The sequence below is a fragment of the Mesoplodon bidens genome, assembly GCF_964165515.1.
Source record: "Mesoplodon bidens genome assembly, chromosome: 20".
NCBI classification, from domain to species: Eukaryota; Metazoa; Chordata; class Mammalia; order Artiodactyla; family Ziphiidae; genus Mesoplodon; species Mesoplodon bidens.
In genome coordinates, this window is record NC_138181.1 from 22735180 (window position 1) to 22750247 (window position 15068).

General features: G+C 37.5%; 1 protein-coding gene across 6 annotated transcripts in view; it reads left to right on the forward strand.

The window, feature by feature from the left end:
* Nucleotides 1–5279: 5279 nt before the first annotated feature.
* The window catches only part of TUSC3 (tumor suppressor candidate 3), a 175359-nt gene continuing 165570 nt past the window's right edge, over nt 5280–15068 (forward strand). For all 6 annotated transcript variants that reach the window (XR_014014085.1, XR_014014086.1, XM_081220710.1 and 3 more), the window contains exon 1: nt 5280–5627. Coding sequence is in view for 4 of the 6 variants with exons in the window: in XM_081220710.1 (XP_081076836.1) it covers nt 5490–5627 (138 nt within the window). In the remaining 2 variants the exon portion in view is untranslated. The remainder of the gene's footprint in view (nt 5628–15068) is intronic.

Genomic DNA, 15068 nt, shown 5'->3' on the forward strand with positions numbered 1-15068 from the left:
GACAGAAACTATTAAGACACCATCATGGACTTGCCCCTGTTTGTGACAGTTCCTAATCCAGCGCAGAACCATATTTTTAAAAATCCTTCCAAAATTTTTAAAAACAAGCCTAAATCCTACAGCAGTTTCTTCTAACACTGTCTTACTGAGATTCCCCCAGTTCCTCATGATGAGCTATATTCTTTGTTTGCAATGAGCCAATAAACTCAACTTACTTCCACTTCAGGTGTGTTCTTTGGCTGGAGGGTATTAACAGACACTCAGGTTCCACTAAGGTTGGGCCGAGACCCTCACTGTTGGACCAGGACACTAGACTCAATAGCAAGGTGCACATTGGGCCCCTTTGAAATCTCTACCTGCTCAAGTGTTCAAGGTGTCACCCTGGCCACTTATGGGAGGTTAATTTCACTCTGAACTAAGCTCTGATTATTATTACATTGTGATTCTTCAGCATTGGGTTTTTTGTGTACTTAAGAACAAGTTCTCTTGGGACTTTTTTGGTCATATGATCAGATTTATGTTGTTTCTCGGTGAATTGTTTTCTGGCCTTGTCATATTCACTTCTACGGTCTGCTTGTTTATTCTATAAGAAGAAAAGTATGTAAGGAGGGGATGGACATAGACCTGATAAGTCCATCTTTCAGCCAGTGCTGAAGAAGGGGTTCAGAAGGTGTCAACAGACTAATGTTCTTTGAGTAAAAATGCATTAGGTCACCAATTCAAAAACTTGTAAGGAGTGTTCCCTCAGTCTTGTGAGAAATAATTTATGTAGTTTCATCCCCAGAGTCGGGGGTGGTTATCTGGCTCCTGATCAGGGCAAGTTTTAGAGATACAAGTTTGCACAAACACCAATGTTACTGACCACTGGAGTTCTCATGGGGCCATCTTGATCTAACTCTGCAACTCTTTCAAGCCAAACCCCTCTTTCCTTTATGTTCTCTAAATATAAGATAGACTTACTCTCTGACTGGTGAAATTTCCCAGAGACGATGTGAAACTGCAATGACTGCTGGGGGAACTTTTGACATTAGCAAGATGTTCATTTGATAGCTCCCTTGGAACAAAGGAGGAAGAAACTCTCATGGGGAGATTGTCTTGTCTACAACAAAGAGATTATTTTATTCAATGTAGAAGACTCCTCTTTCATTTCATTTTTTCAGGGTACAATAATCCCTGGCTTTTAAACTGAATGGCTTGATAAAATTGTCAAACGCTCTTTCTCTCTTTTGTGTATATATGCCAAAATGTGTTTTCCTGCATCTAAACTTTGTCTCCTCTCCTTGCAAATGAGGAGACAATTAGCTCTTTTCAGTGATAACTTAATATTTGTTGGAAGTTGGCTTCTTCTCACTTCTTATTTTTCTATTTCTGTTATTCTCCCTCTCTTTTTCTTGTGCTTGGGAAATCTTAAAGAGTAACAGATTAGAAAAATCATTTTGCTTGTATACATGCACTTTGGGGATATCTAGTGCAAACACTAAAAGTTGTTTTAAAAAAAGATTATTGTGTTACATTTGTTTTAAAAATTGTAGAGGCTTCAGTGTGCACTTACTAGCCTTCATTACTCAATTATGAGATTAAAAAAGGAGATATTAGTTCTAATATGTGAAATAACTTTTGGCATTATTTAAAGAGTCTGTTAGATTTAGTTTACCATATAAAAATAATATTAGCACAATATTTAGATTTATACAAATCAGGGTTAAATTTCACACAGTTTAAATTCCCTAAAATGATTTATGATTTAAGTAGATTATTATTTTTTAATTAAAAATATATGAAAACATATATATGTGTGTGTATACATATATGTATATATACATAATGAAAACAGTGGACATCTTTTTAAATGTTTAATTTTATGCAATTCTTACAATGTTGCCAATCATGAGGACTTAATGTATTAACTAAGATTATATTCCAGGTTCTTAACTAACTTCAAGACCTTGTACTGTTCAGGACAGTAGTGACTATGATAATAGCCACTGTAGCTACTGAAATTTCAATTGCTTAAAATTAAATAAGTTAAACATTCAGTTCCTCAATTGCACTAACCACAGTTCAAGTGCTCAGTAGTCACATATGGCCACTGGCTACCATATTAGACAGTACAAATATAGAACATTTCCATAATCAGAGAGTTGCATTAACAGCAGACTTAGACATATGATTAAGCTACTTAGAAAATAATCTTTGGGTGCTGGGTATTTTTAAGTAAGAAAGATAAAGCATCACTGAAAACATTCTGCACCCAATTCCAATGTGTGGCAGGATTTTTCCATAGCACCAGGAATTCTCAAACACCACCTGGGTGTCCTACAGTTGAACTCAATTTTGGCAGAGAGAGATAGGAGATAGGAGATTTACCCCAGAGATAGGAGATAGCTTCAGATCTCACAAGTTAAGTCCTCAGCCCTACAAGACTACACACCTCCCTTCCTCTCTCCTCACCCCCCCACCCCTCCTTAGACTCCAGACACAAACCCAGGTTAACACCTGTGCTTCTGACTGATAGTCCATAAATTGGAAGTTCCAATGACCTGGGTTCTATTAATTTGCTAGAGTGGCTCAGAGAATCAGGGAAACATTTTACTTATTAGGCTATTGGTTTGTTATAAAAGGATGTAACTCAGGATCAGCCACATAGAAGAGATGCCTAGAGAAATGTATGAGATAAATGGTGCAGAGCTTCCGTGCTATCTCCCAGTGCATCATTCTCCCCCCACCCCAGATCTCCACCTGTTCACCAACTCAGAAGCTCTCTGAACTCAAGCCTTCTTTACATAGGCATGATTGATTAAATCATTGACCATCTGCGATTGATTCAACCTCCAGCCCCATTCCCTACTCTCCCCTCTCCAGAGGTCAGGTGTTGAGACTGAAAGCTTTAACCCTTTCATCACCTCGTTAGTTCTCCAGGCAACTAGCACCATCCTTAGGTGCTTTCCAAATCTCACCTGATCAATGTTACAAAAGACACTTTTATCACTCTCATCACTTAGGAAATTCCAAGGGTTTGGGGAGCTCTGTGCCAGAAACACGACAAATATGGTCTTCAAAATGCTTTGATAACATCCTTGTAAAAGAGTATGGAAGACTAGATCCCCTTTTGTGCATTTTAAAGCAAATATCTAAAAATTCTCATCATAAGTTTAAATAGCTGCAAAGAATAAAATTTTCAACAAGTTATAAATACTGACACTTAAAAAATAAGTCACAGCATTCTTTTAAATATTCCCAAAGTATGGAAATGATGGTCATCATTATCCATTACAAAACTAACAAACAAGAAGGAGCTCTTCTTTTTAACAGTTGAATATTTTATATTACATTTTTACCCTCCTGAACTTGTATTTCCATTCTATTGCCTCCAAGGATTTTAAATATGTGCTTTTCATAAAATTCTTTATTAAAAAGTAAATTTTGTATTGAAATATAACACACATAAATACATCATAAGTTTCTGGCTCAATACATTTTTACGAAGAATATACACTCATGTAATGGCCAGCATTCAGATCAAGAAATAGGTTGTAAAATATTTTTAGCACCCCAGGGTTCTCTCTTGGGTCCTCTTCCACTGTCCTGACTTCTAATCTGGGATAATAAATATAATAACCAACAACAGCCAGATCATATATAAAAATAGAGCTTGGATCCACAACCTGCAGCAGCCTACTCAGGAAACCAACCCCTTATCTATCATAACCCAGTAAGCCAGGCTGCTGTAAGTTGGACTAGTAGGAAGTTAGATTGCTAGCTTTAATAACAATCTAGGAAACCAAACAATAACTTCTGTAATAATTGATCCTGAATGGCCAGGGCTTGATTAATAACTGACAGCTTCCCTAATTTTTGTCCCTGCGTCCAGCTTAAGACCAACTAGAGAAAGCTAAATATGTACCCCTAGACAGTCACATAGGTGCCCCCTTCTGATTAGCCCACCTACAGCTTCCCACATGTCCACAGCCTCCAGTCATAGCACACCTGAAGCCTTCTTCTTTTTCTACTACTAATGTTCCCTACTTTTCTGCCTGCCTTTGAGTCTTTGCCCAAACTCAGGTGATGGCAGCTGACTTACTTGCTATTGCAAGCTCTGAATAAATTGCCTTTGCCTGTTCTCATTTGGTTGATCTTTATTTCTACAAATCCCAATATATTAGTTTTGTGTCTAGATCTTTATGCTGTAAAATTCATTCATATTATGTATAAGTGTCATTAGTTTGTTTTTATTGATATATAGTGTTACTATATCACAAATTATTTCTCTATTTTACTGTGATGGATATTTGGTCTTTTTCCAGCTTGGGGCTTTTAGGAATAAAGCTGCTATACAAATTGGTACATATCACGTGCTGACTATATGTTTATGTGGAACTTTTGGGTCTTGGGTAGGTGTATTTAGCTTTAGCACGTACTGCCAAACAGTTTTTCAAGGTGGTTAAACCAATTTACTCTCCCACAGGCAGTATAATCAGATAGAATTTTATCCTAATATATATATTTTTATGCTTGAAAGTCTTTTATTGATTTTTTTATGCTTCAGAGTCATTCTTCTATGCAGAGTTGTATAAATTGAAATTTGATATAAACAAACTTCTGTGGCCATGAGGCTATATTAAAATTTATGTTTTGCACTGAGTTATCATTAGTTATTAGTAGTATCCAATTGATCAAAACAACATGTTATGAAATTGAGAAAATAGTAATAAACAGGAAAAGCAAAACTGTATTGGGAAAACATTACTTGTAGAAATAATTAAAGTTTTTTAAAATTAGTTTATGCATCTGTGGATAAAAATTATTTCTAGAATGAGAATATTCGGCATCACTTTCTTCTTATTTTAGATTTTTGTTTATGTTAAGTGCTAAGAAACTCTGTTCACAATAAGTAGACAGGAGTAGAAGATGTCTATCATCACAATATCACTCAGTTCTTTGAACTACTGTTGAGTAAAAATGTCCCAATGGGATCAGAGATTGCCATTAGCTAGAAGGGCCAGATCCTTACTAATTCCTCAAAGCTCTTCTCCATCATCGAAGAAGGCAATTATGTCTGTCTCTGGTTCCAGGTAAAGTGTTGGATAAACAGGACTCTCGCATATTCCCGAGACCCGGTGTTGGTTTCAGTGGCAGGACAGCCTACGGTTCAGATCAGCAAGGTGGAAAACCGTGCCCTCCGCTGCCGGGGTCTCGGGATGGAGTCCCGCCGAGAGCGCAGCGCGGCGTGCACGGAAGCTCCGGTCCCTCGCCACGCCCACTTCCTGCCCCATCCCGGGCCTTTCCAGGTCTCCTCTTCCAGTGAACCGGATGCTCCGTCAGTTTCCTCCTCGGCGTCCTCCGGTGCTTCCCGGCTCCCTGGCAAAGCCGCAGGCATCCACGGGGGGACGGTCAGGGGGCTCCCGGCGGCTGGCCTGGCAGGTGTAGGGCGCCGGTAGGAGCTGGGCGCACACGGTTACCGAGCGTGGAGGAGACACGTCCCTGCGGCGATGGGTGCCAGGGGCGCTCCTTCACGCCGGAGGCAGGCGGGGCGGCGACCGCGGTATCTGCCCACCGGGAGCTTTCCCTTTCTCCTCCTCCTGCTGCTTCTCTGCATACAGCTCGGTGGAGGACAGAAGAAAAAGGAGGTAGAATGAATCCTCTGGGCATTCCTGGGAGGGCCAGGACGGGTCTGGGCCGGCGGGCCGCGTTCCTAGGCAGCCTTCCCGCGTTGCTAGGCAGCCGGGCCGCCGGGTGTGGGCGATGGCTGTTTTGGGGAGCGGTTGGGAGGCCTTTGCGCAAGTCCTTTGGGCTCCACAGTTTCAAAAGTGGGGTTGCCCAGTGCTTTCTCAAAAAACAACGAAGCATCGTCTTTTGTGCGCCAAGCACCTCACACCTTTAAGACATGGAGGGTTTTTGACCCTTACTTGAAGGCAGAGTGTCGGGGCCGTCGAGTCAGTAAAAAAGAGTGTGTTGGATGTGAAAAGACCCTTTAGGAAAACCTATAGGAACGAGTTGTCCCTTGTGTTCATTACCCTGCTCCCTTCGTTATCCGTTTCAGGAGGCAACAGAGCATACTGAGACCGTGTTTAAAGTTATTCTGTATTTTATATACATTTTTAAAGCTGTATATTTTCCTTTATATTAAATCAAGGTATAATTGTGCGAATAACCACATTTAGGTTGCGCAAATTTGTGAAATTCAGATCACCTGATTTCAATCTTAGTCCTATAGTATCTCTGATGAGGACGCGGATTGAAGTAACTGACCGTATTTAAAGTAGTTGTAGAGTTATTTGTGAATTTCAGTTATCCATCTCTACCTTGGATGGTTGATCTAGTGGGATTAGAAAAAAATATTATTTTGGAAATGTAAGGTTTCTAATTGTACGTCATTTTAGTGAGAGTGTCTCTCCATATTAATTACAAGTAGTTTTTCCTGGTGAAGTTTTATTTACGTACACGTGGCTCTAATTCGGGTTTCAAATATTACCGCAACTTTCTTGACAGCTGGGTGGAAAGGGTGAAAAAACAGCCTCACACACAAGTAACTCTGATTCTCTTTCTCTTTACTCCTTGCCTGAAACAACTCTGAACTCAGTATTTTGCCTTTAACTTCTTTATTTTAACTTTTTTTTTTTTACTTTAACATAAAAATAGGCCTTAGTGAAATTCTTGGTGGTGTCATAGTAAGAGGTTTGGTGAAGAACCACTGTTAAATTAAGACTGTATTTACAAATATAACGATTTTTTTGCCTAGCATTTGGTATTTATATACATTTCTTAGATTTCATAGTTTTTCTCTTAAAAATTTTTTTTATCTTATAATCTTGCCAACATATTTGAAATTTATTTATTTTTAAATTTAATTTTATTTTTATACAGCAGGTCCTTATTAGCCATCAATTTTATACACATCAGTGTATACATGTCAATCCCAATCTCCCAGTTCATCCCACCACCATCCCCAGACCCCCTCTGCTTTCCCCCCTTGGTGTCCATACGTTTGTTCTCTACATCTGTGTCTCAGTTTCTGCCCTGCAAACCGGTTCATCTGTACCATTTTTCTAGGTTCCACATATATGAGTTAATATACGATATTTGTTTTTCTCTTTCTGACTTATTTCACTCTGTATGACAGTCTCTAGGTCCATCCACGTCTCTACAAATGACCCAATTTCATTCCTTTTTATGGCTGGATAATATTCCATTGTACATATGTACCACATCTTCTTTATCCATTCGTCTGTCGATGGACATTTAGGTTGCTTCCATGATCTGGCTTTGTAAATAGTGCTGCAGTGAACACTGGGGTGCATGTGTCTTTTTGAATTATGGTTTTCTGTGGGTATATGCCCAGTAGTGGGACTGCTGGGTCATATGGTAATTCTATTTTTAGTTTTTTAAGGAACCTCCATACTGTTCTCCATAGTGGCTGTATCGATTTGCATTCCCACCAGCACTGCAAGAGTGTTCCCTTTTCTCCACACCCTCTCCAACATTTGTTGTTTGTAGATTTTCTGATGATGGCCATTCTGACCAGTGTGAGGTGATACCTCATTGTAGTTTTGATTTGCATTTCTCTAATAATTAGTGATATTGATCAGCTTTTCATGTGCCTCTTGGCCATCTGTATGTCTTCTTTGGAGAAATACCTATTTAGGTCTTCTGCCCATTTTTGGACTGGGTTGTTTTTTTAATATTGAGGTGCATGATCTGTTTATATATTTTGGAGATTAATCCTTTGTCCGTTGATTCATTTGCAAATATTTTCTCCCGTTCTGAGGGTTGTCTTTTCATCTTGCTTATAGTTTCCTTTGCTGTGCAAAAGCTTTTAAGTTTCATTAGGTACTATTTGTTTATTTTTGTTTTTATTTCCATTACTCTAGGAGGTGGGTCAAAAAAGATCTTGCTGTGATTTATATTGAAGAGTGTTCTTCCTCTGTTTTCCTCTAAGAGTTTTATAGTGTCCGGTCTTATATTTAGGTCTTTAATCCATTTTGAGTTTATTTTTATGTATGGTGTTAGGGAGTGTTCTAATTTCATTCTTTTACATGTAGCTCTCCAGTTTTCCCAGCACCACTTATTGAAGAGACTGTCTTTTCTCCATTGTATATCCTTGCCTCTTTTGTCATAGATTAGTTGACCATAGGTGTGTGGGTTTATCTCTGGGCCTTCTATCCTGTTCCATTGATCTATATTTCTGTTTTTGTGTCAGTACCGTATTGTCTTGATTACTTTAGCTTTGTAGTATAGTCTGAAGTCAGGGAGTCTGATTCCTCCAGCTCCGTTTTTTCCCCTCAAGATTGCTTTGGCTATTCAGGGTCTTTTGTGTCTCCATACAAATTTTAAGATATTTTTGTTCTTGTTCTGTAAAAAATGCCATTGGTAATTTGATAGGGATTGCATTGAATCTGTAGATTGCTTGGGTAGTATAGTCATTTTCACAATATTGATTCTTCCAATACAAGGACATGGTATATCTCTCCATCTGTTTGTGTCATCTTTGATTTCTTTCATCAGTGTCTTATAGTTTTCTGAGTACAGGTCTTTTACCTCCTGAGGTAGGTTTATTCCTAGGTATTTTATTCTTTTTGTTGCAGTGGTGAATGGGATTGTTTCCTTAATTTCTCTTTCTGATCTTTCGTTGTTAGTGTATAGGAATGCAAGAAATTTCTGTGCATTAATTTTGTATCCTGTAACTTTACCAAATTCGTTGATTAGCTCCAGTAGTTTTCTGGTGGCATTCTTAGGATTCTCTATGTATAGTATCATGTCATCTGCAAACAGTGACAATTTTACTTATTCTTTTACAATTTATATTCCTTTTACTTCTTTTTCATCTCTGATTTCCATGGCTAGGACTTCCAAAACTATGTTGAATAATAGTGGCGAGAGTGGACATCGTTGTGTTCTTTCTCATCTTAGAGGAAATGCTTTCAGTTTTTCACCATTGAGAATGATGTTTGCTGTGGGCATAGTTTTTCTTGAGAAAGGGAGAAGATTTGAAAAGTATTTTTTTTGCGTGTAGATTACCAGAGAAGAGGGCATTAAAAACAATGAGCAACTCCTTGCAAATTCTGATGATTTATCTCCTAGATGGATCATTGTAACCATGGTAACTTTCAGTTGGAAGGAAAAAGAAAAAAGCCCCCAAAAGAAGTCTAAAAAGTGTATATCTTCAAAGCATCTTAGCATCTCCAATTGTAAGACTACTTTAACATATGACATTTGTTAACTTAGTGTAATTATAAATTGTGATAACATCTATTTCCATTAAATATTTTTTATAAAGTTTATTCTAAAAATGCAAAATTAGGGAGAAAATTGTTGAGGATTTAAAAAAGGATGTCTTCCAAAACTTTTATTTCTGTTAAATAGGAGAGTCTAATGATACTACTTGGTGATATTGTAGAATACACATATTTTATTTAAGGAAAAGAGCAAAATAACATATAGTTGAAGTTTTAATACTTTACTAAATGAGCATGCATGTCTCTGAAATGCAGTCTAGTTCGGTATCTGGTACTCAGTTCAAAAACCATGATCTCGGGCTTCCCTGGTGGCGCAGTGGTTGAGCATCTGCCTGCTAATGCAGGGGACACGGGTTTTGGGAGGATCCTACATGCCACGGAGCAACTAGGCCCGTGAGCCACAACTACTGAGCCTGCACGTCTGGAGCCTGTGCTCCGCAACAAGAGAGGCCACAATAGTGAGAGGCCCGCGCACCGTGATGAAGAGTGGCCCCCGCTTGCCACAACTAGAGAAAGCCCTCACACAGAAACTAAGACCCAACACAGCAAAAATAAATAAATTAATTAATAAACTCCTACCCCCAACATCTTCTTTAAAAAAACAAACAAACAAACAAAAAACTATTATCTCTTCTAATACCGGAAGAAAAACATTCTTTCTTGGAAATATTGGTCACAAGTGTGTTACTTTTCTAGGGATATTCCAGAGTTGTTTTGATCATATGTGGCGGCGGCTGCTGCTTTTTTTTTTTTTTTTTTTTTTTTTGCTTAGTTTAGAACCTGTTGCCCAGTATGAGATTTGACACCATTGAGCCAGAAAATATAATAGCTGGAACTTAATTTACTACAATAAATATTACAAAGATAAGTACTGGAATAGTTGACTTGGCATGGATTGTGTATTCTTTTGTTCTGGGGAACCCAAACGGAAATCTAAAGTTGAACCTGGAATCAGGAATTGGATGATAGTTGCTTTTAAGGAAGTAACATTTATGACAGTAATAGTTACCACCATAGATTTTTGAATGGAACTGATGGTCCAGTTACAATTCATATCCTATCTAATTGACATCAAACCACTTAACTTCCCTGAATTTTAGTTCTTTTGTTTAAAAATACAGGTATAGGGCTTCCCTGGTGGCACAGTGGTTGAGAGTCCGCCTGCTGATGCAGGGGACACGGGTTCGTGCCCCGGTCTGGAAAGATCTCGCATGCCGCAGAGCGGCTGGGCCCGTGAGCCATGGCTGCTGAGCCTGCACGTCCGGAGCCTGTGCTCTGCAACGGGAGAGGCCACAACAGTGAGAGGCCTGTGTACCACAAAAAAAAAAAAAAAAAAAAAAAAAAGTAAAAATACAGGTATAATACTTACATCTCAGTGTTGTCATTGGGATTAAATAAGCCTGTATTTAAGGGCTGTATTTAAAGTGTTTAGTGCAATGCCTAGAACATAACAAATGATCAGTAATTTGGTAGCTGCTATTATGTATTCTTCATTTAAATGAAAGATAGACATGATAATGAGATTCTAAAATGTGATAAAATTTTTTTTCAAATTAATTTTTTTGCTAAATAAACTGACTTTATAATAATTGTAAATTATATAGTTTATGGAATAAAATGTTCATTACTTATTTTATTATGAAACACTAAGAATTCCAAACTCTAACATTGCTTGAGAACTTCCCAAGAGGAGATTTTACATCATGGAAGAATTGGTGGTATTCATGGATTTGTGTATATGTGTCTACATATATAGGTATATATCTGTTTCTAAATGAAGACATTTTCATTCATCAAAAAATAGTTTTGTCATATTCTTTATTTAAGAATATAGTCAAGAGAAATAGTTAAATAGGCACAGATAATTGACGGGAGATGTTTATGGTCAGTTTCCTTAATTACATTGAATACAGTCATGTTAAGTGATTTTTGAATCCTCATGTTAAGTGATATGGATTTGTGGGAGACTTTAGCTTTTTAGTAGTATATCATTTGCATTTCTGATGCATCGTGGGTTTCCATTATTTTGACACTTTCTCTATTTCTTATATTGTTAACACTTATCAGTTAATCAGCTTCATTTAGAATTGTTTTAATCTCTAATGACCTCTTATAATAGTATAAAAAGAGCTCAAATTCTGTAATGATTTCTGGTGGACTTAATGACTTTACCATCATCAAAAGCAGCTACCGTCAGCCCTTCAAATCCGGGGGTCTTGTACCTGCAGACAGAGAGGGCCGACTGTACCACACCATTTTGTAGCATGTGGGACTCGAGCAGTTTCAGATTTTGATATCTGCTGGGGTCCTGGAAACAACCCCCCTTGGATATGGAAGGACAACTATAATATAATAATTTATACTTTCTGCAAAGAAAATGATTAGCAAATAGGCTACAACATGTAGGTAGCGGCTCATAAATATTTTTTAAGAGAGAAGTAGTGTTATTAGTTGCCTCTGAGATAACTTCTATAAGCACACTTTACACTGAGATGTATATATCCAGTTACTCTTTAGTGGCACAGCCGTGAAATAGAGACTTTAGTGTCTTAGCAAATGATAGGGAGAGGATGGAGGTAAGAGATGGATTTTGATGCAGAGAACTTAGGTGGAAGAAATAGTTTGTAAACATATGATCACAACTTTAAGAAATGCATAGTAATTATACTTTGATATGTATACACATATACACCTGTCATGCTGATGTCAGGCAGTTGTGTCAGCTAAGTTAGACTTTGTGTACAGTAACTCCTTGAAGAGTAATTGGAAATGACAGATCTTACTTAAAATGGCCAAAACTGCTTGTCAATAACTTTGAGGCTTAGCCTGCCACAGTTTCATCGATAATGGCAGAAGGTATGGGATTCCTGGGTCACAGGTGGACAGGTTATTACAGTAATAGAATTGCCAGAGTATCAGCGTTTGTGCTCGTGATGCAGGCCAGCTGACACCTGCAAATGTAGTGAATTTCAGAGCAGGAGAGGACCTTGAGCTTATGGAACCCAAATCTTTCATCATGGGCAGTAAACGTATTTGACTTCAGCCTTAGAGGGAGTCACTATCTTTATTAAATTGGGAAGTAAACCTGATCTTTGTTCTAGAAGGGACAGTGTCTAGCAGAGCTGTGTGCTATACAAACATCCTTGAAAAGATAGCCTAGAACAAAGTCAGTCAGTACTTGCCCTTGCAAGTTATGTAGAAACTGTGATGAACCGTCTGCCTACGCAAGGGATCTAACCTGGGTCAAAAGGGAACACTTCAGGATATTTTCCTCTACATACACAAAACACCAGCATGTTCAGCCCCTTCTATATGTGTTCTACGTGGAAGACACAGAGAAAGGGAAAGGGCAGAAACATGAAACTTGAGCCACAGATTCATCAGCTATTTGTTAACTGTTTTGGGCTGCATTTACTTGTGCATATTCTCTTTAGCCTTAAATAGTCAGTGAGTTTGGATGTGAGTGTGATCAGTACACCTGTGACTACCTTAGTAGTCTCCGGGTTGGTTTGGTGTATTAGACCATGTAATGATTGCTTCTTTTCATAAGACCCCCACCTGGAGCATCATGCTAATTTCACCAAGATAGAAGATTTACCTTTGGCTAAGTATAGGAGTAACTCTTCTCCTGCTAGATCATGAACAAATGTAACACTGTGTGCATGCATGTATGTGGACCAAATAGGTAGTATTTACGTCAGTCTCTATCCAGTTTTTATTCTATCTGTTGGCAAGATTTCTGCAGCTTCTCAAATTGAGCATAAGAACCTGCTGTATAACAAAAATAAATAAAATAAAATTCAAAAAGGAAAAAAAGTTGAGCATACCTAAAAGGGAACTCTCAATCCTTTCCTCTGCCCATCTGACCCATCTGTTTTCTCATTGCTGTCAACAGTACTGTTTTATGGGGAACAAATTTTAACCTTATTTTTTTTTAAGTAATCACTTGCCATATATAATACTATATCTTTGTAGCTCTTCTGTTTTGCACGTTGTACACAGAGAGGCTGACTTCACATAATTTCTTGCAGAGTCGTACATAGATTTAAGGAGAGCATCTTGCAAAAATATGATTCCTCTATTATACATAGATATGTAAAACAAATATTTAGTTTGAATAGTAAAGTTTCAAATATATTATTCAGAAAAATAGACAGTATTTTTTTCATAGTAATTGATATCTGTCTTATCTCTCTACCTGCTTGCCTGATTGTCTGTCTGTTTAATGTCAGAAGGAAAAAGGTCAGTGTCAACAGTGAACTTATGTTACAGAGTGTTTCACAATCTGTGATAAAAGTCCTAACTTAGAAGTGTAGCATCCTGAAGCCATTAATGAATTGAAAAAAGTTAAGAATAAAAGGAAGCCTTTACTAACATTTATTGTTATTACATTTTTGGTTGCTCATATGAAGATACCTAACTAGTTTGACGTTTGGGAGTGAGAAGGAAAATTTCCTTCCCCTGTATGTTACTATGAGAACTCAACCATCTCTAATGAAAAGGGGCACTTGAGTATAGGTTAGATAAATCGTGGTACTGATTTTATTAAATGGAGCTGTTTATTTTAGATGTGTATTTTTAGAGATGGCTTAATATTGCTGTCAATATGATTTGACTCAACTTTTGGAGAAATATTGTGGTTCAGTGTCTTCTCTGCTTAGAAACAAAGCAAACCATTGGAAAGTTAGTTCATATGATTTTTGTGGTAAAACTTAAGGTACAAGATTGATTACAAATTGTAAGATCTGCTTACTATTCATATTAAATATTAAATTTAATGAGATACCGTCCTGTAATTTAGTGAATTTAACAAACTTGGGAGTTGGAAATAAGGCTTATTTCAGGAAATGAAAAAAAACATAACAGGAGAGTCGATAGAAGATAGAATGCCAGGTATTTCACCTAAATTGTTTATAATCATCACAGTATCTTGGTGATTATGACAGAGTTTTGTTTGCCTTACCTTTGTCTTTGTTAACAGTATACCTTGGTTTTATTTAAGTAGGAGGAGGAATTGGGACTATCCCAAGCCCCAAGCAATCATTTTTATTAGTCAAAGATTATCATGATTATCCAGTACCCTGCAAATTATTGGTTTAGGAGTGAGCACATGATACAATTATGTGGGGCTTTTGGAAGTTTCCTCCTTCTTCATAAAGGACCCAAAGTGGGGTAATTCTTTCTTCCTGTCTTTGGATATGTGTATGAGAATGTGGTGCATTGTTGAACCCATCTTGTAATCACAAAAAGTACAAGCCTGAGGGCAAAACCAGTAAGTTTATGCTGGCAGAGTAGAAAATTGGGAAGAACATGGGTACTTGATGGCATGACTTAACTAGCCTTGTAAATGCTTCACCTCTGGACTCCTTGTTATATGAGTTAATAAGCTTTCTTATTGTTTAAGACACTTCAAATTGAATTTCTGATTTTTTGTATTTGAAAGCTTTCTACTGAGGAAGGTTCTCTTGGATTAAGGGTTTTACCCATGACTGTACAACTTGTAAGTTTACAGCCTTACCCCAAAGAACTCTTTCTACGTTATGTCTTAGTAACCGGACCCTCTTTGTGAATTAGTTATTAAATATTAGTGGAGGACCATTTAAGTATGTATAGCTGTCGCCAGTCTTTGAATATCAGTTGTCAGTACTAGAAGAAGTTGGTGTATGTTTCGCTGTCATTGAAGTGAATTTTCATGTTCCTCTTATTAAAACAACTTTGTTTTTATTGTATGAATTGAAATTCTCTACTCAAAAGTTATGTCCAAAACGTTGTAGGAAAGAAATTGGGCATAAATTTATTATGTGCTTTAAAAACTATGAGCCCAATAACAGAGTG